The 24639-nt window shown below is 56.1% G+C and overlaps 2 protein-coding genes across 4 annotated transcripts; one reads left to right on the top strand and one right to left on the bottom strand.

Annotated features, from left to right (window-relative positions):
* Positions 1 to 94: 94 nt before the first annotated feature.
* On the top strand, positions 95 to 7509 carry SLC27A5 (solute carrier family 27 member 5). Of its 2 annotated transcripts, XM_081217639.1 has the most exons (10): positions 95 to 857; positions 1249 to 1458; positions 1857 to 2015; positions 3889 to 4013; positions 4924 to 5118; positions 5202 to 5292; positions 6309 to 6507; positions 6685 to 6782; positions 6933 to 7063; positions 7147 to 7509. In XM_081217639.1, the coding sequence occupies exons 1-10, from the start codon at positions 170 to 172 to the stop codon at positions 7321 to 7323; spliced, it is 2073 nt and encodes a 690-aa protein (XP_081073765.1). In that variant the 5' UTR covers positions 95 to 169; the 3' UTR covers positions 7324 to 7509. The 2 variants fall into 2 exon arrangements, with proteins under 2 accessions (XP_081073765.1, XP_081073766.1); XM_081217640.1 differs by lacking the exon at positions 6933 to 7063 and having other exon boundaries at positions 7147 to 7311.
* A 9385-nt stretch (positions 7510 to 16894) lies between these two features.
* On the bottom strand, positions 16895 to 24639 carry ZNF446 (zinc finger protein 446). Of its 2 annotated transcripts, none has more exons than XM_081217694.1 (7): positions 23128 to 24639; positions 21541 to 21921; positions 21264 to 21465; positions 20825 to 20919; positions 19604 to 19688; positions 19349 to 19441; positions 16895 to 19220 (listed from the first exon to the last, which is right to left on the bottom strand). In XM_081217694.1, the coding sequence occupies exons 1-7, from the start codon at positions 23164 to 23166 to the stop codon at positions 18838 to 18840; spliced, it is 1278 nt and encodes a 425-aa protein (XP_081073820.1). In that variant the 5' UTR covers positions 23167 to 24639; the 3' UTR covers positions 16895 to 18837. The 2 variants fall into 2 exon arrangements, with proteins under 2 accessions (XP_081073820.1, XP_081073821.1); XM_081217695.1 differs by having other exon boundaries at positions 19349 to 19438.

The raw sequence follows: 24639 nt of genomic DNA, 5'->3' as shown, positions 1-24639 counted from the left end.
GCAGAGTGAAACAAACAGTTGGGGTTAAGAAGGGCTGGAGGCAGAGTCCTGGAGCCACCACTATGGTCAACAGCCTCTGGGTCACCGCCAGGGGGTGGGGCTGACGGGTTATCGGCCCGGGCAAGAGGTGGGCATTCCTGGTCATTTCCCTGAGGCAGAAGCAGGTATCATGGGCATCTGGGGACGACTGGCCTTCTTGCTGTTGCTGCTGTTGCTGCTGCGAGGCCTGGGGCAGTCCTCATGGCCTGCAGCAGTGGCCCTGGCTCTGCGCTGGCTCCTGGGAGACTCCGCCTGCTGTGTGCTGCTGGGCCTGGCTGTGCTGGCGTGGCCCTGGCTCGGCCCCTGGATGCCCCACTGGCTGAGTCTGGCGGCCGCGGCCCTCACGCTGGCTCTGCTGCCCACGCAGCCGCCCCCAGGGCTGCGCTGGCTGCCTGCAGACCTGGCCTACATCATCAAGTATCTCCGCCTGGGCCTGAACATCTGGGCGCGCTTGAGCCGCCAGCCACCTGACACCTTCGTAGATTCCTTCGAGCGGCGGGCGCGAGCGCAGCCAGGGAGAGAGATCTTGGTGTGGACGGGGCCGGGGAGCCGGTCGGTCACCTTCGGGGAGCTGGACGCCAGGGCCTGCCGGGCGGCGTGGGTCATGAAGGCCGAGCTCGGCGGTGCCACAGGGCCCCGCGCTCAGGAGCCCATCGCCCTCCTCGTGCTGCCCTCGCAGACCATTCCTGCCCTGGGCCTGTGGCTCGGTCTGGCCAAGCTGGGCTGTACGGTGGCCTGGATTAACCCGCACGGCCGGGGGGCGCCCCTGGTGCACTCGGTGCTGAGCTCTGGGGCTCGGGTGCTGGTGGTGGATCCAGGTGAGGACCTCAGAGACCAGCGGAGGTCGGATGCGGTGGGGACAGGGGCAGGAGACAGACGTGGAGGATTGCTGTTCAGAGGGTCCTGGGTGGGGGCTGGGCAAGAGCTCCGTGCCCCTCACCCACCCCCAGGCAATTAGGGCCAAAACTTAGTTGCTGGCAAGTAATTCTGAGGGCACCAGAGCTTTGCTTTGTGTTTTCTTCAACATGGCTATTTCAACTTTTTTTGCCCCCCAGTACTAATTACGGAGTTCTTTACACATAAGGCAGATGCTCTTCTCTGCTGGCTGCTTCCTCCATGGCTGGCAGTGGGCTCCTCTCCCATATCTCGGGTCCCCCCCACCTCAAAGGTGGGCCTCCTCTAAATTCCTCCTCTGACCCATTCCCACAGACCTCCGGGAGAACCTGGAGGAGGTCCTTCCCAAGCTGCAGGCAGAGAACATCCGCTGCTTCTACCTCAGCCACTCCTCCCCCACGCCAGGGGTGAGGGCTCTGGGGGCTGCCCTTGATGCTGCACCCTCAGACCCCGTGCCCGCTGACCTTCGAGCTGAGATCAAGCCGAGAAGCCCAGCCCTGTTCATCTACACCTCGGGGACCACCGGTGAGGAACCCCAGCTGTCCTAGCCCAACCTCTGAACCCTTCTGCTGACATTACTCCAAGCCTGACCTGTGCCTCAGACTTGACCTCTGAAACCCACCCTGCCCTTTGATTTTGACACCTGGCCGAACACTGACCCCCAGTGTTATTTGAATGGTCAGTGCTAGAATCCTGCCTGTGCCCAGTAAACAGCCACTGAAACCCTGAACTTTGGAATTCAGCCTCTGAACTCCAGTCCAACTTGTCCTCCCCCAAACCCACCCACAGGTCCCACACTTGACCAGCTTTCGAGAGCCTCAAAGCCCTGACTGTGACCTGGTCCTGGAGTCCCACTCCTGCGTGTGGGCCTCTCTGGTGCTGTCCGTGCGCCAGCCCACTCTTCCCATTGCTTCTCCCCCCAGGGCTCCCGAAGCCAGCCATCCTCACGTACGAGCGGGTGCTGCACATCAGCGGGTTGCTGACCCTGTGTGGGGTCACAGCTGATGACGTGGTCTACACGGTCTTGCCTCTGTACCACACGATGGGGCTGGTCCTTGGGGTCCTTAGCTGCCTGGAGCTTGGTAAGCCCTTCGCTGAGGACCACCCCCCAATCCCCAGGACTGCCAGACTGGATGTCAAGGCCCCATAGGTTACCCAGCACCCCAGGTTCTTATATTCGACAAGGGACAGTGAGCCCCAGGGCTACCTGGACAGAGGGCTGGACACCCAGACAGTCCTTAATGGCTGTGCTGTGGTCAGGAGGTGAAAGAGCTGATATGAGTGTTGGTCACTCATATCTGTCATCGTCACAGGCGGAGCTAGTGAGGGAACACTCACCAAACATTCCATCAGGTTGTCGTCTGCCTAGACACCTGACCATGAATTCAATCAACAGACTGCGCTGGTCTGTTTTTTGTTGTTGTTGTTGTTTGTTATTTTGTTTTTTTTTCCCTGAAATTTTAACATGGAAAATTTTGAAATATAAAAATTTCTAAAATTCTCTACATGCATCCTCAAGTACTCACCACCCAGCTTCAGCCACCCTCAACATTCTGCTCTCTGTGTTTCCTTTATCGCCTCCCCCTAACTCCCACTTGTCTTTTTACTCATATTTTATTTAAAACATTTAAAATCATGGACAATTTCAAACATACACTAAAGCAGAGCAGATAGTTTGATGATGCTTCCCATATCCTCACCCAGCCTCAACAATTGTTAACATGTGGCTAATTTTATGTCATATGTACTCACTTCCTTCTTTCTGGATGACTTTGGAGCAAATCCTAGACACTATCTTTTTGTTGGTAAATCTCGCGGTATGTATCTCTAACAGGTAAGGCCTTAAAAAACTGTAACCAGAGTGATCATCACACCTGAAAAAGTTAACAGTAACTCGTTGATACTATCTGATGTGCACTTGATGTTCAAAATCTCCCCAATGGTCTCACTGCCTTTTTGCAGTTACACTGTTCTCATTGAGCTTGCTTGGTCTCTGCTCCTCTCCCTCCCACAATTCCTGGTAGACTAGATGTTCCCTCTAGAGATGTTTTCAGATGCAGTTCAATTATTCTTGTCAAGAACCTTGGTGGGGTGCAAAGTGCCTCCTAATTTGTCAAGTTGGAGGCTGCTCAAAACTGGGATCCTACCTAAAGCTAAAAAGAATTGGGAAGCTTTCATTGGAAAAACCCTTATCAACCTCCCCCCTGGTTTTAGCAGCTCTTGAAGACCTTTCCAGAATCCAGGCATTTCGCTAGGGATTGCTAACAAAGCTATCGCTTTCAAGGACCCAGCATCCATTTTCACAGAGGGGGCATTATATTTCACGTCTGTCAAGATACAGTCTCGAAGAAGACACACACTTGCTACCACACCAAGCACACACGCCATCGCCCCTTTGGGTGCAGGGATGATGATATTTAGCTTTCGGGGTTTTGTTGAGGATTTGGGTTGAGGTAAGGAGAGTGCCATCCACAGAGCCAGCTGCAGAGGAGGGGATCAGAAAAGGAGGGCGCGATTTCCTGGGGTGGATGTAGTGGTCCCTAAGATGTATTAACCCATGTGTCCACCCTTCAGAACATCCCCATATCCATCCACCAGCCACCCATCCGTCACCCATCCACCCTTCCACCCACCTACCCATTCATCCATCTGTCCATTTGCCGAGCTAGACATTCCTAAGACAGTCATCACAATCAAGAGTGCTTCCTACTCACGGCCCTTATCCGGCAGTGCTCGCTTTGTGCCAGGCACCGAGCTTTCCACACACACTGGAGACGGGATTCAAACTCAGGTTCAGCTGTGCTCTTCTCATGGGAATAGTTTTGGCTGGGCCAGCAACACAGAGATGAGTTTGATGTCATCTTGGGTTTCAGGGGCCACAGCCAGGTGATCAAAGCAGCTTCTCACAATGGCTTGGAAGCATGACCTGAAACCCTTTCTTCTCCTCCCTCCAAGGAGTGACCTGTGTCCTGGCCCCCAAGTTCTCTGCCTCCTGCTTCTGGGACGACTGTCGGCAGCATGGTGTGACTGTGATCCAGTACGTGGGCGAGGTCCTGCGGTACCTGTGCAACACCGCCCAGGTGAGGTGCTACGATTAGGGCTCCAAGGTGAACACCCCAGGAGTCATCCCAGGTAAAGATCTCAGGTAGATTCAGTCCAGGACTCAAGCAAGTTCCCTCAGGTATCAATAAAACACCCCAGACAAGAGGCACGGACAGTGAGACCCACACAAGGTTTCCAATCATGGCTGCCTTGATGATCAGCTGTGCTATCTTGGGCAGGTGACTTCACGTCTCTCAGCCTCAGTGTCCTCTTTTGGAAATCAGGAATAATACCTCAAGGGGGTATTGTGAGAATTAAACACGTAAAGTGCCTAGAACAGGGTGTGGCTCAGGATAAACTCACTAGATGTGAGCTGGCCTCATGCTATGTATCAATGATGTATGGACCCTGGGTAACTGTCTCTAAGCAAGATGCCCAGGTATCTTTCCAAATATAGTCTCCAGGTAACCCCTCAGGGAAAGGCTCCTGGTAACTACCCCCCAAGTAAGGCTCCCAGATAACTCCCCAAGATGAAGCTTCAAGTCACTCCCCAGATTACCTTCAGGTAAAGGCCCCCAAGTAACCCCTCCTGGTAAGGCCTCCAGTTAACCACCCCCCCCAGGTAAAAGCTTCAGGTAACTACCCCTATATAAGACCCCAGATGTTTCCCCTAGGTAAGAGCCCAGATGAGGCCTCCCATCACCCCTAGATATCTCTCCAGGTAAGGTTCCCAGGTAACCTCTGCAGGTAACCCCTGCAAGTAACTCTCCAGGTACAGACTCCAGGTAACTGCTCAAGTAAGAACTCAGGTAGATCACCTAGGTAAAGGTCCCCCATCACCTCCCAGGTAGCTGCTCAGGTCAGGACCCAAGATAGCCCTCCCGGGTAAGGGCTCCTGGGCACACCCGAGGGCACCTCCTCCTCACCCTTCTTGGGATGTCCCTGCAGCGGCCAGAGGACCGAACACATGAAGTCCGCCTGGCGATTGGCAGTGGACTCCGGGCAGAAGTGTGGGAGACCTTCCAGCAGCGCTTTGGCCCCATTCAGATCTGGGAAGTCTACGGCTCCACGGAAGGCAACGGTGGCTTTGTCAACTATCCAGGGCGCTGTGGGGCCCAGGGCAAGACAAGCTGCTTCCTTCGAGTGAGTGTGCTGGGCGTGACAGTGGCCCTGATTGAGGCTGAGCCCACAGGACCTCTGCTGACACCTCCCCACCCTCCACTCAGATGCTGTTCCCCTTCGAGCTTGTACAATACAGCATGGAGACAGAGGAGCCTGTGAGGGACAGCTGGGGCCTCTGCGTCCCTGCGAGGCCAGGTATGGGGGCTGGGAACCTCCCCTGGGGGTGGGGAGGGTGGAGACCCTGGGTCTCCCCCGCGGCTGGAACAAGCCACCCAAAGCCTTGAGGTTGATGTCCAGTGGTGGTGTCTGCAGTCCTCACCTGGACCCCGAGCCCCAGGCCTGTCTGACGGCGGTCCGGGGCCCCCTCCCTCTCAGCTTGTCAGCTCTGCCCAGCTCCTCGGCCTCAACCTCTTGTCCATTTGAGTTGTTCTCTTGAGCTTTCTGTGGAAGTCACATCCTCCCAGGCATCAGTCTCTTGTCCTGAACCTTCTCCTAGGGTCTTCTCTCCGGGGGCGTTGCAAGGTCATGGCGGAGTCTCTCTCTTCCCACCACCATTTGCCTCTCTCCCTCATCCATCCTTGTTAAACTTTCCCTGTTTCTTTTCTTTTTTTTTTAACACTTAGATAACATTTACTATGTGGCAGATATTGTGCTATACATACAATTATTTAGTATCTACCCCCAGCATATTGTCTGGCCCAAGGCCAGCGGTCAGTTTGTTGAGTGAATGAACCCAGCCCCTATGTGCACACCTGCAACGTTGCTGACTACCCCCCCGGAACAGCCCATTATACTGATAGGTAACTGGTGGTGATTGGAAGGATCTTCTTTATATTGACCCCAGCTGCCTCCCTGCAATTTCCACCCACTGATTCTATTTCTGCCCCTGTGGGGCCACGCAGTACGAGCCTTCATTGTCCTTCCGCAAGCTCGACTTCGCAGCACCTGAAGGCTCATCCGTCCCCCTAGCGTCCCCGTTGCCGGCCCTCCCTGCAGAGGCTCCTCCGGGCTCCTGTCCGCGGCGGCGGCCCCCTGTTCCTAATGGCCTCCCTGATGCCGCCTTCTCTCTCCTCCTGCCCCTCATCTTCTGTCTCTGGATCTGTTTCTGGGTCTCCCCCTGCCTCTTCTCTGGCAGAGTCCCGGCCGCGGCCTGGTGGGCTCCCGACGTTCTCATCCACTGCTAATGGCGGACTCCCGCTCCTGCCCCCCAGGGCAGGCAGGGCTCCTGCTGACCCAGGTGCTGCGTCACCAACCTTTCCTGGGCTACCGTGGGCCCCGGGAGCACACAGAAAGGAAACTGGTGAAGAACGTGCGGCGCCCGAACGACCTTTACTACAACACGGGGGACGTGCTGGCCCTGGACGACGAAGGCTTCCTCTACTTCCGCGACCGCCTCGGGGACACCTTCCGGTCCCGCGGGGTTTCTCAGGGCGGGGCTTCGTGGACAGGAGGCGGGGCCTCTCCTCTCCGGGGCGGGGTTTCTGAATTCCGGAGGGGGTGGGGCCTAGTCGCCAGGAGGCGGGGCTTGGTCAGGGGCGGGGCCTCCTTTCCTGGGCCCTGGTCCCAGCACCCCCTCCAACCCCGCAGGTGGAAGGGTGAGAACGTGTCCACGCGGGAGGTGGAGGGCGTGCTGTCACTCGTGGACTTCCTGCAGGAGGTGAACGTCTACGGTGTGCCTGTGCCAGGTGCGGAGGGTTCACCTCTTTCTAACCCCCCAACTGCTTTGTGGGTGGTGCCGGAGCTTTGTTCCAGGTGGGGGGCTGCTGGGACCCAGGGGAGAGAGCCAGCCGCGGGCACTGTGAGGTGGGTCCACAGGGGATGCATGTGCTCCACAGGATGTGAGGGCAAGGTGGGCATGGCTGCCGTGCAGCTGGCCCCCGGCCAGGCCTTTGACGGGCAGAGGCTGTACCAGCACGTGCGCACTTGGCTCCCCGCCTACGCTACCCCCCATTTCATTCGTATTCAGGTGAGCTCACCGTGGCTGGAGTAGGTGGGTGGGAGGTCTTGGCGGGACAGTCACAGTCGGGGTTACAGTCCCTGCCCTTGCAGGATGCCTTGGAGATCACAAGCACGTTCAAACTGGTGAAGTCGCGGTTGGTGCGCGAGGGCTTCAACGTGGGCATTGTTGCTGACCCCCTGTACCTGCTGGACAACCAGGCCCGAGCCTTCCGGCCCCTGACGCCAGACATATACCAGGCAGTATGTGAGGGAGCCTGGAGACTCTAACCATCGGGTCAGCCCACAGGACATCCGAAGGCACTAGGCCCAACGCTGATCACCACCCCCTCTTGTACTGTCACCCACACCCCAGACCCGCACGGCATCGTCAGGAATCCCAGCCTGTCCTTATCCCCAGCTGCACAGTGTGGGATGACCCTGGCCCCACAGCAGAGCGAGAATAAACTTGGATGTGTACACAGATGTCTGTGTGGATGGGGAAACAAGCAAGGAGTGCAGGGGCCGGTGCCCTCACTTACTTCAGGGTCCCCCCCCATCTTGAGGAGTGGCCTTGTCTGGTCAAGGCCAGGGGTGTGGGAGAAGCTCGCAGCCCCACAGCCACCCCAGATGGAGAGACAATTCTATCTGTGGGTCACTTGTGGCCTCTGATGCAGCTGAGGCTTGGCTAGGCCAGTGGATGTGGACGTGGTCTGGAGGATGTGGGGAGAGGTGCCATGATGGGCAGTCTGACAAAGGCCAGAGGGCGTTGGACTGAGGCAGGAAGGGTGTGACTGGGGGAGGAGTGTGTCTGGCAGAGTGCATGTGCAAAGGCCCTGTGGCAAGTCCCTCTGGGGGAAGCAGAGGCAGAGGCTTCTGGAGAACAGAGTACACAGTGTCTTAGGGGCCACTGTGGGAGCAGTAGGCAGGGGGATGTTAGCAGGAGCAGTTGTTGCTGGGTGACGTCCCCGCGGCAGTATCATGGTCCCACGGGTCCCTGGGCATTTTAAGGTGGGTTTGCTATGAGAATCTTCTCATCAGTGGTGGCGGCCGGGCGCTGTGTGCAGCCTGAGCACAGCAGACCAGGCACTGCGGGCCACCCCTGTGGTTATCTTCCGGGATGTGGCTATTCCTGTTGTCATTGACTGTTTCTCTGCCCTTGGGGCCAAGGGAGCCCCGGCTGTCCCCCACAGAACCACAGCCCGTTCTTGCCACTGGTGCACACAACTGGACTCAATCTGGGCCCACTGTGGTCCAGCCCACCTCCCTGCACACACTAGGTCATCAGGTTTACACACATGCCTGTTCCCTCCATGAGAGACCCTGGCTAGGAAGGGAGCTGGGGCTGTGTGAACATAGCAGCAGAGGCCCAGGCTGGCCACCCCTGCTTTGGCCCAGGCCTACTTCCTCCTGGAGCACACAGTAGGTCCAGTATCGTTTGACAGCTGGCACATAGCAGCAGAGACTGGGCTGGTCCACCTTGAGGCCCAGTGTCCTGCCCTTGAGGCCCTTGTACCCTCTGGGACCAGAAACCAGCCTGGAAGAGAGCTTGGAGTGTATGGATGAAGCAGTAGAGGCTGCCACTGGCCACCCCACTGCGACCAAGTGCTCCTGCCATGACTTGTGACTGTCCCTTAAGACCTGCTGGGCACTGCTCTACAGGTTCTCCAGGCTTCCCTGGAGAAGGAGAAGCTGCCCATCGCCTGTGCCAGCATGAGCCGATACGTCCACTTCTCTTGCATGTACCATGCTGCGAGTGGGGTGAAGCTGTGGCCATCCCCCCCGATGAGGAACACTGCATTCCTGCACCCAGGTCAAGGGGCCCTGACTGGTGATGCCACGTCACTGCATTTCCTCTTGACAGAAGAGGCTAGCATCTGGGATGTGAGCCAAAGAGACCCACCCGGTCAACAGAAGAACATGTGCTGGGATGCCTGGAGAGTGGCGCGGGGGGACGTGTGCTGGACGCGAACCTGGGTCTGTGGATCCCGGAGGTTTCAGTGTGGGTTGAGAGCTGGCTGCTTACAGGCTGGATGGCCTGGGGCAATGCCTAGAACCCCTTTCCTCCCGAGCACTGTCTTCCTTCATTGTAAAATGGGACCGGTGATCGTGTCCACCTCAACAGATGTTTATGGGGATTAACCAAGATAGAAGTGCAGGGAACGTTCCGCACAAGGGCTACCTGGCGTCCCTGACATTGGTATCCTGGCTCGGCTCTCGCTGTGGGCCCATTTCTTCAGCAGCAGCGTCACCGGGAGGGATCATTGTCAGAACAACAGGATTAAACTGTACCTAAGACCCCTCAAGATTGCCCTTGTAGCCGGGCCAATGCGGGTACATCTCAGTCAACAGTCTGTGTCACCCTCATCCCATCTCACGGGGTGGTTGTAGCGTTATTCCCACTTTACCGTCAAGGAAGCCCCAGCAGAGGGGGTGCTTCAGCCATGAGTTATCTAGCCAGCACCATCAGGGTAGGCGTCAAGTCCCTCCGTCATCGCATGGATGTTTTAAAAAGATCTCACTATGGATCTGAAGGCTTACAGGTTCACCAGCACTTTAAACAAATTCCTGCCCCTGCAAGCCCCAGCCAGCTTCGGACATTCACAGTTTTTGCTATTACCTTTGCAAGGTTAAAACATAATTGTTGGGGCTTCCCTGGTGGCTCAGTGGTTAAGAATCCTCCTGCCAATGCAGGGGACACGGGTTCGAGTCCTGGTCCGGGAAGATCCCACATGCCGTGGAGCAACTAAGCCCATGAGCCACAACTACTGAGCCTGTGCTCTAGAGCCCGCAAACCACAACTACTGAAGCCCGCAAGCCACAACTACTGAAGCCCGTGCGCCTAGAGCCTGTGCTCTGCAACAAGAGAAACCACTGCAATGAGAAGCCCACGCACCACAGCGAAGAGTAGCCCCCACTCGCCGCAACTAGAGAAAGCCCGCGTGCAGCAACCAGGACCCAATGCAGCTAAAAATTAAAAAAAAAAAAATGTGGCTGGTGTCCCCAGCTTTCTCTCCCAAAGGCTGCTTCATGTTAATGCCAGCAAGGAAGTTGGCGTTTGTTGTTTTCTGCTGCCTTGTCAGTTAGAGTCACAGCTTGTAGCCACTTTAAATCCCGTGTTTTCAAGTGACAGGGACATTGGCTGTTCCTCCTTGTGACTTCTCCATTTGTGTGTTTTGCTGACTTTCCTTTGGATGTTTGCCTTGTTCTTAACAATTTAAAGGAGCTCTTTGTCTTTTCAAGATATTAGCCTTTTATCTGTACTGGGTGGCACAGATTTGGTGCAGACTCTTTTAATCTTGTTTCTGTATCTCTTTGCTGTACAGAAATTAGACTTTTACGTAGTCACATAAGATTAAGACAGTTCCATAAAATAACCAGATAGATTTCTGTATCCCTGGGTTTCTGTTGTAGAAAATCCATTTCTAATGGATTTTTAAATGTGTTGCCATGGGGTTGCTCATAATATACATAAATTTATATTTCCTTATGTCTCTGATACAAGTCTATTTGGTGGGTACGTTTAACTCTTTTTTCATGACTAGACTTACATACTTTAGTGACCTCTCTCATTTCTTTACTCAGGTTCAGTGATGTAATCTATTTTATTTATTGTTCTGTGCAGACAGCTCTATTTTGGATTTATTTGCTTTACTCTTCTGGATTGGTCTTTTAAGTTTGTGTACTGTCCCTGCCTGTGTAAACTTCTGGGATGATGAGCGGGCACAGCTGGGAGAGCTGGCACAAGTGGTCCTCTCAGCTGGGCCCGGCTGTCCTCGCTTCAGCTCTGAAAACAAGATCCCTGTGAGCCTGCCCTGTGAGCAGAGTCTGGGAGCCACATCTAGCTTCACTCTGCCGTGGTTTTGTGACTTCAGGCCTTCACCCCAAACCATGTCTCCCTCACGCTGGCTTGGGCCTGAGGGCCCTAATATACATTTGGCAACAGAAGAAAAGCAAGTTCTGTAGCCCCCCCGAGAGATTCTTTCCCTTTTGGATGCCAGCAAATAGATCGTACAGCAAGACACAGTCTGATTTGGGAGTCCCTTCTTGGCCTGGCAAATTCAGTGGACAAGAGTCAATTTACTATGAAACAGCGATTCCTTCTCTGATCCAGAGGTCTTTTCAGGAGAATTGTCAATAGTTTGCTTTTTTGGTCTTATTTCTAAATGTGTTTGATTACGATTAAAAAGGTAGATCCTATAGCACCTCTTTATCACACTTCACACCCTTTAGCGTGGTTATAAAAAAAGACAATAACGGGCTTCCCTGGTGGCACAGTGGTTGAGAGTCTGCCTGCTGATGCAGGGGACACAGGTTCGTGCCCCGGCCCGGGAAGGTCCCACATGCCGCGGAGCAGCTGGGCCCGTGAGCCATGGTCGCTGAGCCTGAGCGTCCGGAGCCTGTGCTCCGCAATGGGAGAGGCCACAACAGTGAGAGGCCCGCGTACGGCAAAAAAAAAAAAAAAGAAAAAGACAATAACAAGTGTTGGGGAAGGTGTGGAGAAACTGGAACCCTTGTACGCTGCTAGTGAGAATGCAGAACAGTGCAGCTACTTTAGAAAACAGTCAACTCAAAGTTAAATGTAGAGTTACTGTATGACCAGTAATTCCAGTTCTAACATAATCTTTGTTTTCCCTATAATTTTATTTATTTATTTATTTTTGGCTGCGTTGGCTCTTTGTTGCTGCGCGGGCTTTCGCTAGTTGTGGTGAGCTGGGGCTACTCTTCGTTGTGGTGCGCGGGCTTCTCACTGCGGTGGCGTCTCTCGTTGTGGAGCACGGGCTCTAGGCGCACGGGCTTCAGTAGTTGCGGCACGCGGGCTCAGTAGTTGTGGCTCGCGGGCTCTAGAGTGCAGGCTCAGTACTTGTGGCGCACGGGCTTAGTTGCTCTGTGGCATGTGGGATATTCCCGGACCAGGGCTCGAACCTGTGTCCCCTGCGTTGGCAGGCAGATTCTTAACCACTGCACCACCAGAGAAGTCCCCTAACATAATCTTATACCCAAGACAGATAAAAACATATGTCCACACAAACCCTTGCACATGAATGTTCATAGCAGCATTATTCACAGTACCAAAATGTGCAAACAACCCAAACTGTCCAAACAACTTAGGATTGGATAAACACAATGTGCTACATGCATACAATGGAATATTATTCTGCAGCAAAAAAAAGAAGCCCTGATAGATCCGCAGGGACAGAAAGGAGGTTGGTGATCGCCAGGGGCTGGGGAGGAGGAGTTAGGGATGACTGCTAACAGGTGTGCAGTTTTTGGATAATGTGAGAAAATGTTTAAATGTGTGATGATGGAGGCACAGCTCTGTGGATAGACTAAAAACCACCGAATTGTATACCTTCAAGGGGTGAATTGCATGGTATGTGAATATCTCCATAAAGCTGTGAAAAATCAGCACACTGAAATGTAACATTTTATGATGTTTGCATTCATTTTATTTTGTAGAATATGAAGCTATTACCTGTCTTGATGGTGAGTCTGTGGCATCCCTTCAAAGCCCTGCTCTCCTCGCCCTGCTTCAGCCTTGCTCATCAGCTTTGGGGTGTGGTGCCCCACCCAACTCTGGAGCGTCTTCATCTAGTACCATGGCTCCCACAGTAGGCAGTGGGCACCCGAGGGGGCCCACTGTTTTTTTTGTAAGTTTTTTTCGTTTTAAAATTTTTTTTTGAATTTTATTATTATTTTTAGACAGCAGGTTCTTATTAGTTATCTATTTTATACATATTAGTGTATACATGTCAATCCCAATCTCCCAGTTCATCCCACCACCACCACCCCTGCCACTTTCCCCCCTTGGTGTCCATACTTCTTTTTTCTACATCTGTGTCTCTATTTCTGCCCTGCAAACCGGTTCATCTGTACCATTTTTCTAGGTTCCACGTATATGCATTAATATATGGTATTTGTTTTTCTCTTCTGACTTACTTCACTCTGTATGACAGTCTGTGGATCCATCCACGTCTCTGCAAATGACCCAATTTCGTTCCTTTTTATGGCTGAGTAATATTCCATTGTATATATGTACCACATCTTCTTTATCCATTCATCTGTTGGTGGGCATTTTGGTTGCTTCCATGACCTGGCTATTGTAAATAGTGCTGCAATGAACACTGGGGTGCATGTGTCTTTTTGAATTATGGTTTTCTCTGGGTATATGCCCAGTAGTGACATTGCTGGCTCATATGGTAATTCTATTTTTAGTTTTTTAAGGAATCTCCATAGTGTTCTCCATAGTGGCTGTATCAATTTACATTCCCACCAACAGTGCAAGAGGGCTCCCTTTTCTCCGCACCATCTCCAGCATTTGTTGTTTGTAGATTTTCTGATGATGCCCATTATAACTGGTATGAGATGATACCTCGTTGTAGTTTTGATTTGCATTTCTCTAATAATTAGGGATGTTGAGCAGCTTTTCATGTGCTTCTTGGCCATCTGTATGGCTTCTTTGGAGAAATGTCTATTTAAGTCTTCTGCCCTTTTTTTGATTGGGTTGTTTGTTTTTTTAGTATTGAGCTGCATGAGCTGTTTATATATTTTGGAGATTAATCCTTTGTCCGTGGATTCATGTGCAAATATTTTCTCCCATTCTGAGGGTTGTCTTTTTGTCTTGTGTGTAGTTTCCTTTGCTGTGCAAAAGCTTTTAAGTTTCATTAGGTCCCATTTGTTTATTTTTGATTTTATTTCCATTTCTCTAGGAGGTGGATCAAAAAAGATCTTGCTGTGATTTATGTCAAAGAGTGTTCTTCCGATGTTTTCCTCTAAGAGTTTTATAGTGTCCAGTCTTACATTAAGGTCTCTAATCCATTTTGAGTTTATTTTTGTGTGGTGTTAGGGAGTGTTCTCGTTTCACTCTTTTACGTGTAGCTGTCCAGTTTTCCCAGCACCACTTATTGAAGAGGCTGTCTTTTCTCCATTGTATATCCTTGCCTCCTTTGTCATAGATTATTGACCATAAGTGCGTGGGGGCCCACTGTTTTAATCATCTTCTGTTCAACCAGCCCTGGGGCTATGGGGAGTGGCTGAATGCACAACACGTGTAGATGAGCTCACCACCTGCGCAGGAGAGCACCTCACACCACACAGGGTCACGTGCTCTTGGGTGGCCCCTGGCCCCTGCTGCAGGATGTGACTGGCTTTCTGGAATAATTCTGCAGGCTTGGCAGGATCAGCCATTTGATGAGGAGGGCCGTGTGACTTGGGGCTCTTACTGCGGGAGTAGCGGAGGGAGGGAGGGGGACTTGCTACCTGCCCTTGGGGCTCTCCTGGTTTCAGGAGTTAGGGAGGCACCTAGAATCGGGCTTTGCTTTTAGCCTGTCCCCACATCCACAGATGCTTCCACAGTCAGATGGACCCGCGTCAGATTTTGGCTCTGCCAATCACTGGGTCACCTCAAATAGGCTGACCTCAGGAGCAGCGGCCGAGGAAGGAGAAGGGGCTGGAGGGAGACCCAGACGAGGAGGAGAGGCGCTTGGGGTGGTCGTGAGGATCAGAGGAGACTGGGGGCGGGGGGCGAGCAGCTGGAACTCGGCAGGAAGACACCTCCTGCAGCCTCAGCCCAGAGGCAGCCCAGGGGGTGGCAGGGGTGAGGGGTGCCACGGGAGGGGCGGCCTGGCCCGGTTTCTAACGTGAAGAGGTAGATTCTGGAACCTGCCCTGCAGGCTGACCATGCTGCTGAGCTGGCTGGGGCAAGCGGTCTAAGAAAAGCGATGGAAAGGACTTCCCTGGTGGCACAGTTGTTAAGACTCTGCGCTCCCAGTGCAGGGGGCCCGGGTTCGATCCCTGGTCAGAACTAGATCCCACATGCATGCCGCAACTAAGGAGCCCACCTGACACAACTAAGACCTGGGGCAACCAAATAAATAAATGAATGAAAAAAAAAAAAGACCCGGCACAGCCAAATAAAGAAATATTCAACAACAACAAAAAAAAGCGACGGAAGATGAGGACGGTGATGGATCTGACTACGCGAAAACTCAAAAGTCAGATCAGATGCATGAAGATGTGACCAACGGTGTGGCCCACACCGTGCGTTCACAGGAGAGGAGACCCACGTGAGCGGCTGTGGGGAGGAGGGTGCAGCCTGCCTGGCATCCATGGAGAAACAGTGTGCTTGGGTTCTGCCTACAGGATGGAGAAGACGGTAGAGAACGGGAGTCCAGGGTGTTCTAGCTGCCAGGGAGCCCTTCTGGAGGGAAAGCAGACGGGCGGCCCCCACATTTCCGGAAGACACTGACGTATCCATGAGAATTTAAAACGCCCATGGCCCAGGGCTTCCCTGGTGGCGCAGTGGTTGAGAATCCGCCTGCCAATGCAGGGGACACGGGTTCGATCCCTGGTCCGGGAAGATCCCACATGCCGCGGAGCAACTAAGCCCGCACACCACAACTACTGAGCCTGAGCTCTAGAGCCCGCGAGCCACAACTACTGAGCCCGTGTGCCGCAACTACTGAAGCCCGTGTGCCTAGAGCCCGTGCTCCGCAACGAGAGAAGCCACCGCAGTGAGAAGCCCGCTCACCGCAACTAGAGAAAGCCCCACACGCAGCAACGAAGACCCAACACAGCCAAAAATAAATAAACCCCCCCAAAAATTGTTCTGGATGATCCGGGTGGGCCCAACGTCGCCACGAGGACCCTCAGAGGTGGAAGGGGAGGCAGAGGACAGTGTCAGGGTGACGCCCTGTGGGAGAGAGCCGACTGTCCACCGCTGGCTCAGAAGGTGGGGAAGGGCCGTGAGCCCGGCTCGCAGGCCATCTCTAGGGTGGAAAAGTCGAGCACACGGGATGGGTTCTCCCAGAGTTCACAGAAGGAACTCAACCCTGCCACACCTGGAGCTTAGCTTAGTGAGGCTGTGCCTGACTTCTGACCTCCAGAACTATAAAATAATGTTTTAAGACAAAAAGAAAAAGGAAAAAACTAGAGCAGAAATCCCATGCTCCCGGAAACTCAGCGCTCCCACTTTGGGGGGTGTCTGTTTTGAGGAAACAGCCAGGTTGCATCTGGGGTGTCTGCTCAGGTGCGGCCACCACAGCACTGGGTGCTAAGGGGGGCGGGAAACAAGGAACTATCTGGGCTTGGTGGGAACAACACTGCCGGCCAGAAAACGGGATTTCCACCCAGGCATTTTTAAGAACACAGGGAGCTGCGTGGGAAGAGCACGATGCACAACGTACAGTAGCTTCACAAGCTGTGTGACACAAACCCCTGCGGATGAACACTGAGAATAAGACAGCGGCATCAGGGATCGTTTTCGCGATCTCCTTTGCCCCCTTGTATATTTCAGATTTCTCTAAGTGAACATAAACTACTTTTAAATACGGAAAATTGCATTAGAAGATTGCTCACCGCTCTCCCTCAGCAGCTGGCGGTCCTGACATTTGGCCCTCGGCCTGGCCTGAGCGTTCGGGCCCTGCTCTGTTCTCTTCCGCCGCGTCCCCGGCACGGATGAAGCTTCCTGCTTGCCAACCAGACTGTAACAGGGAAGCACCTGTGTATTCTGTTACAAGTGAGTCCCTGGAGGGGTGTTGCCTATAAGCTTCAATATACACAATGGCCCATTTCTGCGAGCCCGGCCTCCCAGGTATAATGGGCATTAAGCTAAAACACCTTTGTTCAGCTCCCAGGAAACCTCCTGACCAGGCCCCCTGTGAATGACTGCAAGGAGAAGAAATGAACAGATCCCCTCCCGGGGCTGATCTGAGCCAGGAAATGTTTGACTTTACTCCCTCCCCTTTCAGTATGAAAGAAACCTGAATTTTAACTCAGGCAAGATGGTTCTTTGGGGCACGAGTGCACCACCTTCTTGGTCTGCTGGCTTTCTTTTTTTTTTTTAAAGCACTTTCTTTTTTAATTAATTAACTTTTGGCTGCATTGGGTCTTCGTTGCTGCACGTGGGCTTTCTCTCCAGCTGCGGTGGGCTTCTCATTGCGGTGGCTTCTCTTGTTGCAGAGCACAGGCTCTAGGTACGCAGGCTCAGTAGTTGTGGCTCTTGGGCTCTAGAGCGCAGGCTCTGTAGTTGTGTCGCATGGGCTTTGTTGCTCCGCGGCATGTGGGATCTTCCCAGACCAGGGATCGAACCCGTGTCCCCTAGGTTGGCAGGCGGATTCTTACCCCTGCGCCACCAGGGAAGTCCTGAGTCTGCTGGCTTTCTGAATAAAGTCACTATTCCTCGCCTCAACAACTCGGCTCTCAATTTATTGGCCTGTGGTGCGGCCAGCAGTACAAGCTTGGACTCGGTAACAAGATCACCAGTGCCCAGTTCCACCTCCAGCCTGGCTCTGCTTCCTCAGGCCTGAGTGTGGTCGACAGGTCTAAGGTCCTCAGAAGACTGGGGATGGAGGAGACGGGTCCTCCAGATGGAGGCCTCTCCCTCCCAGTTTCAGGCTGCAGCAAGGTCCCCCCCAGGCAGCCCAGGTGTCCACCCCACCTCTGCTAGTAACCATGGTCACAGCCACACTCAACACCCACCTGCCACCCCTGCATGAGCCTGAGGCTGCAGAGGCCTCCTTCTGTGGGTGCACCTGTTTCCCTGAAACCACTTCCCACAAAACTGTCCCTTGTTTTCAGAGCAGAAAGGTGACAGAGAAGGGTGTGGAGTAACAGTTCCCAAAGACATCCATGTCCTAATCCCTGGAACCTGTGAATGTTGTCTCACATGCAGAAGGGATTTTGCAGATGAGATCAGGCGTGTAGGTAGGGCATGGGTGAGATGTGACCCTGAGATGGGGAGATCATCACGGGTTACCAGGGGAGCCGTAGATGTAACCCTGAGGGTCCTCACAAGGGGGAGGCAGCATAAGACTTAACCATCCACTGCTGGCTTTGAAGATGGAGGAAGGGGCCACCACCGAGGAACGCGGCGGCCTCTACAAGCTAGAAAAAGCCTTGAAGTGGATTCCCCCCTTAGAGCCTTCAGGAGGAACCAGCCGTGCTGACACCTTGATTGGGCCCAGTGAGACCCAATTCAGAGTCCTAAGAGAGTACGTTTTGTGTTGTTTCAAGCCACCGAGTTCGTAAGAGCAACAGTGGGAAAGTACTACAGGATACTGGCCGAAGTCCTGAACGCCCGCAGACGGACCGCCATGGGCAGCAGGCAGCGGATCCTCCGTCCTCCTGCTGTGGGACTCACTGACCCGCCAGCATGCATGGCCTAAGTGACATCTGTTCTCAGACGCCATGCTTGTCCATCCATACTTGGAAAGAAGTTCCATGTCCGTTCAGGCTGGGACTTGGCAGCTGGAAGGACCACAAGGCCAGGGAGTGACGTGTGTGGCCGAGGAACGGGTAAGCCGGACACCGACCCTGCTCGTGGGCGGGCAGCTCTGAGGCTCCAGCTGCCGGGCAGGGGCTGCTGATCTGACCAGCAGAGACCAGAGATCAGGATTCTTACGCAGAAGCTTCTCCAGGATAAAACTGGAATTTGTTAAAAATCTAAAACGCACAGTGGACAGACTTTAGCCTTCCACCTGCCTGCAAACAGAAGCAGGCTGTGCTCTCCTGGGCTTTCTGCACCGGCCTGCACCATGTCACAGGAAGGGGTTTGGAAGTCACCTGGCCGCCACGGGTCTGGTGCGTCGGTGCACTGGAGCCCAGACCTCTCTCTCTGAAAGGTGGGGTGGGCGAGACAGGAGAGGAGGGAGCCGCGGCTTTGGGGGGGAGACTGAGCGGGGATGGGGGACCCTCCTGGGACTCTGACTTCTGCCCTGGGTGGCCTCCAGTTCTCCAGGCTGCGGCGGAGTGGAGTAGCAGGGGCGGGCTGGACACGGGGCCCTGGCGAGGCTGCCCCTCCAGCGCTCACGGGGCCTCGGGCCGGTGGCTCTTGCGGTGGATGACCAGCTGGGACTTCCAGTCGAAGCTGTGGCCGCAGTCGCCGCAGAAGTGGCGCCGCTGGCCGGCGTGGCCCTTGCGGTGGATGACCAGCTGCGACTTCCAGCTGAAGCTGCGGCCGCACTCCTCGCAGGCGTAGCTGCGCGGGCCCGGGAGCGCGCGCCAGGGCGGCCCCACCGGCTGCTTCTCGGCGCCCGGGCCGCCCGCGTGCGCGCGGCGGTGGATGACGAACACCGACTTCCAGTCGAAGGTGCGGCCGCACTGCGCGCACGTGTAGGGCTTGCTCCGCGCGGGCGGCGGGGCCTCCGGGCAGCCGGGCTGGCCCTTTCGGGAGCTCTCGCTCTCTCCTCCTGGTGTGGGGGCAGAGGTGGCAGAGCCAGGTCGCCTGGTGACTCCGCCCGCAAACCCCCAGGCGCGGGGCGGCCTGGGCTCCCCGCCCCCCGCCCCCGTCACCACCGGGGAGCGGGAGGCCACTCACCCGGGAGGAGGCTTCTCGCTCCCTCGGATCCGGTGCTCAGCGTCTCCGGCTCCGGCTCAGTGCGCGCCTCCGGCAGGGGGCACGGCAACCCTGCTGGGGTCGGGGGCCCATCAGGCGCCAGCCCTGGCACAGGGGCGTGAGGGGTTCGCACAAATGAGGGACAGGGGTGGGGGGCCCGGCGGGTGGCCAGGGTGCGGCTTGGGAAACGCCGGGAGGCAAGGTGCGCGCAAGGACCCGGAGGAGAGGGGTCCTCACCCAGGGAGACCACCGTGCCATACTTCTGCAGCATCGCATCCCAGTACACCTCCTTCTGTGACGGGTCCAGGAGCCCCCACTCCTCCTGCAGGGACGTGGCCCATCATCCACAGAAGGCCCGTCTACCCCGCACCCCACCCGGCCCACCCCATGGGCCCAGCCTTGTTAATCACCTGGGGAGCAGCAGGTAAACCACCCTCACCTGCCTGGGGGTGGGGCTAAAGAGGAAGCTGAGATGGGAACCTGTGAGTGCTGGGGATGCAGGGCCAGGAAGGGAGCTGCCTTCTGGCTCACCTGGGGGATGCACCAGTCCCCCTCAGCTGCCCCACCCCGTGTTCTGGCCACACAGATGGAAGCTGAGGACCCATCCAGGATGGGCCTTGAACAGTGTGTGCTGCACCGAGAGCAGAAGGCCAGGGGGATGCAGGGACCCCAGGCACCTCTCCCAGGCCTCTGGTTTCAAGAGCAATAGAGATCCTCCTGGGGGAAGTGCCACGGGCCTCAGCATCCCTGGCTGCGGGGACCGGGCTGCAGGGAGGCAGGTGCCGCAGAGGGCCAGGAACAGCCTCCCACTCAGGACATGGCTGGGCTGGCTCCTGGGTGCCGGGGGTTGAAGCAACCATGGCCTTCAGGCTGCGGCTGGGTCCTGGGCGACTTCTCAGTGTGGAGTCGATTAGGAAGGGTCGCTGGGAGAGGACAAGAGCCCTGCCGCCCACACTCAGGAACCAAGCCCTCTGGGCGGCAGGGGCTTCCATGCCCAGCTGGTCGCAGCGGAGGGCTGGTTGGCCTTGGAGAAAAGCCCAGGCAGAGGGGGAGTTGCGGGCACTTCCTGGGAAGAGTGTCTCCACTCTGATCTCAGGTGTGCAGGGGAGGCCAGACTCTGGGTGGCACTCAGGCTTTCCTGGTCATCCTGTCCCCTTCCCAGGTGCCAGCTCAGGACTGCTGGGAGCTGTCAACCCCCTGACTGGCTTCTCTGTAAGTGGGAAGCCAACCCCTGCCAGTTCCAATCACTCTAAACCAGAATCCCAGTTACCTGAGGCCAAAATCCTTTCCAAGCACTGGTCTGTCCCCCTGCCCCCCAGGACCTGCAGGGGGTGCCCTGATACCAACTCCACTTTGGGGGAGCAAAGAGCGCAAGAAGTGCTGGCCAAGGAGCCTGGCCAACGGGCAGGACACTCTCCTCCCACTGTGGGCCTGCACCCGCCACCAGGGGCTGCTCACCTGAATCCTGGGTGGCTGGAAGGGCACGGAGGTCGGTTCCTGTGGTTCAGCGGGCCCCTCGTGGGACCGGGCTGCATGTGGGGGGCTGGACGGTGCTAGGAAGCAAGGCAGACAGGGGTCAGGGGCTCCCACGTGAGCCAGAGCAGGCGAGGAGCTGGCGTTGGCGTCGCAGCCTGGGCCCTCCTCGGCAGCAGGGAGGAGTCCTCTGTGTGTGCCAGGCACACAGCAAGCAGGCGGGCAGCCAGCCCTTCCCTCCAGCCTCCCGGGGACCCCGCTCTGCAGTCCGCAGTCCCTGCGGGTCCCGCTCCCAGGTGGGAACACCCACACTCCCTCCAGGAGCCCCCAGCTCCAGCATAACCTCACCTGGGTTCCCCGCCCTAGCTGGGGACGTTCGCACTCTCTCAAGGAGGCCTCAGCCCTCACGCACCCCGACTCTCACCTGTCTCCTGCCCGTAGCCATCAGGCTCCTCCTTCACGCTGCAGCTGAGCTGGGCGTTCCCCTCCAACTGGGCATCCTTGGACCCCTCCCCAGAGGCTGCCCTTAGGGGCTCCACTGTCCCTGAAGGGTTGGAGCTCCCCACAGACTCCTCTGTTTTCTGTGTGGCTGGGAGCACCGCTTGCTTCAGGACGCGTGCTGTAATCTGAGGGGGAGACGCAGGTCACCGGGGCACTAGTCTCACTCTGTCCCTCCAAGAAGCCAACACCACCACACTCACCCAGCCCAGCAGCTGCCCAGGGTCATGCTGCAGGCCCTCGACCAGGACAGTGGCCTCCTCAGGGCTGCCTGGCTGCTGTCCCCGCACCCAGGCCTGGATCTCAGGGGGCAGCGCGCCCAGGAACTGCTCCAGCACCAGCAGCTCCAGCATCTGCTCCTTGGAGTGCACCTCGGGCCGCAGCCACTGGCGGCAGAGTTCACGGAGCTGGGCCAGCGCCTCGCGGGGACCAGCCACCTCCTGGTAGCAGAAGCCCCGGAAGCGCTGGCGTGCCACCTCAGGATCCTCCAGGGTGGCCTCGGGGTCCACAGAGGGCAGACTCGGGGGGCCCAGTGGGGATGGCATTGTTGTGCCAGGAGTCTTCTTGGAGCCACCAAGGGGGACCTGCAGGAAAGGAGGGGTCAGGGTGCCAGCCACAAGGCCACAGCCAGGGTAAGGCACTGTGCAGAGAGGCCCAGCCCAGGGGGCTGAGGCTGTGACAGAGAGGACCCTGGTGTGGGGATGCTTGCGGCTGAATTGGGGAAAGCTTCATGGAGGGAGGGGTCACAGGAGCTGGAACTGAGAGCAGAAGGAACCGACACTTGGAGGCAAGTTGCCAGTGGAGCTTCCAGGAAACTGCAGGGAACTGTCTGTCGGGAGATGATGCTGGAGCGCAGGCAAGAGGAGTTAGCACAGGCTTCCAGGGTCAGGCTGAGGAGCCCCGGCAGGTGCCCCCGCGGCGGAGAGAGGGGGTAGCCAGGGAGGCGGTGGGGCCGTGATCCAGGGTGAGAACTGGGGCCAGGCTGCCTGTCCCCACCATCTCCAGGACACGCTGACCCAAGTGGGGCACCCTGAGGGGCTGGCTTGCGCCATGGCTCGAGGCAAGGGCTTATGTGGACCCCGAGACACCGTGCTCGCTGACCGCGGAGAGCCATGACTCACACGGTATGGACCGTGCGTGTGAAATGCAGAAGCAAAGCAAAACGGAATCACGAGTTGTGTGGAGCGGTGGACGGGCAACTGTGTCCCGGCCCTGCAGAGGGTCTGGAGTGAAACACGCCCACTTTGGCGGTGGGGGGGCCTGTCCGACAGGCTGGACTAGGCCTGACTCCTGGAGTCCGCCTTCCACAGAGGAAAGGGGGGCAGGTCTTCCCGAAGGAGAGGAACGGGGCTCCGGAAGGGAGGAGGGGCCCGGGAGAAGGCTCGGAGGTGAGGCACGTCGGGAGATAGTGGAAAGGCCACGCCCACCCAGCCGGCCGGCTCTCACCTCGGCCACCCGAGGCCACTTCGGGTAAGTGGGCCCACGCGGTCCCGCGCGCCTCTCCCCGGATCCAGCGGTCAGCCCCTCGCGCGTTACCCTGGCGACACCGCTCTGGCCAATCACACGTCTGCTCCGAAGGCAGCGCCCCCTCCCTTCGGACTACATTTCCCACGAGCCTCAGCAAACAGGGACAGGCGCGGCCTCCGCCAGTAGATGATCATTTTCGGAGGCCTCTCACGACTGAGAGGCGCCCCATCCCTCCGAGAGGAATCTGAAGAGTCGCAGGGTTTGGGGGACTCCCTCCCCTCCCCGGCAGCCGCTCTTCCTTTGTATCGCACCCTAGGACTCACCAACGGCGGAGACGGACGGTACCTTCGAATCCTGCGCATGTGCACAACAGGCCCGGCGTCTATTGGCAGGAGGTGATGGATGGGGAGGAGCGTGACCTTTCGGTCAATCAGGGTTGGCGCTCAGCCTAGGCTCCTCCCCCAGCGACCTACCTGAGGCTTCTTTCTGGTCGCCCGGCGGACGCCTTGGTAACCCCTGGAGCATAACCAACCTGCTCCAGCTGTTTCCAAGACAGCGGCCCGAGAGTTGTCCTACCCTCCCCGGAGGCCGGAAGTCGCGGCCTGGGGGAGTGTTGTTTCGCCGAGACTCGCCTCCCGATGGTCCTAGGAGGATGCAGGGACCTACCGGGAAGGCTGGCCTAACCCATGGGCTTTCTCCGCCATCCCCGGGGATTTCTCCAGCGAGGATGGTGCTGGGGTCCTTCATTCGACCACTGCTGAGCGCCCTGCAGATATGCGGGGACAGCAGGCATCCATCTCCTGATGAAGAAACTGTTCTATGATTTTTACCCTCAGAGTCTCAGACATGCCTTCAGCTAGATCAGTACTGCAAAGTGAGGGCTGGAGGTTTTTGTCCAGAATTATGGGACGTGTTCAGCCTTTTATTTACTTTGGGGACCAGAACTAGTAAGGGTGACCTTTATTTTTATTTTATATCAGTAGACGATGTTATTGTTTTTAAAATCTGACTGTGGGTCAGGGTGTTTTGCTTCCACACATCAAATGGCTGAACCATGACTTATTTATTCTATCCTAAGGTGCATCTGCCTGCCTGTTCTGGTTTCTTCTAACACCTAGGAATCCCTGGCTACCAGGGATTTGATTTTTTCTCTGGGACTGTTCAGATTCCCCAGAAAGGACTCTTCCACCATCTACCCTGTGGGAAGAGCTGGAGCTCTAACAGCTTCTCCAGGAGCTCCCACTCAGTCATCTTTGTTTTGGGTCTCCCCTTCCGGGGGGCTGCTGGTTTTCAAGCCTTCTGGAATTCTGCAGCGTAAGCCTGATGGGATCTCCTTCCACTTCCGCCAGCGCCAACTCAGTATTTGGCTTTCCCCAAATCAGTGACAGCTCTCCCAGCCCCAGCCACTTCTAGCTTCAGAATGCCGTTGCCTCCTCTTCTACCATCCTCATATTTGTGGGTTTGTGTTATAGTTAATTTATTTACTTATTGGCCGTGCCGCTTGCGGAATCCTAGCTCCCCAACCAGGGATCGAACCCGAGCCCCCTGCAGTGGAAGCACAGAGTCCTAACCACTGGACCGCCAGGGAATTCTCAAGGGTTTGCTTTAAGTGCTCTCTGTGGTTTCAGTGGGCTTCTGGACCAAATGAGATGCATGTGCTCAGTCCATCATCTTGACCCAGAAAGCCTACGGATACTTTTTATAGTCATGACCCGTTCACGGTTGAGTGGAAGGGTCAGCCTGGCAGGACGTGGCCCAACATGATCAAAAAGGTTTGGGGGAGGACAACTTAGGGGCCAAGACATGGGGGAAGGTGGGTGCTCATGGTTGCTGTT

The sequence above is a fragment of the Mesoplodon bidens genome (genome assembly GCF_964165515.1).
Source record: "Mesoplodon bidens genome assembly, chromosome: 18".
Classification (NCBI taxonomy): domain Eukaryota; kingdom Metazoa; phylum Chordata; class Mammalia; order Artiodactyla; family Ziphiidae; genus Mesoplodon; species Mesoplodon bidens.
Note: the sequence above shows the minus strand (reverse complement) of the source record. Positions and strands in the feature narration are given on the sequence as shown.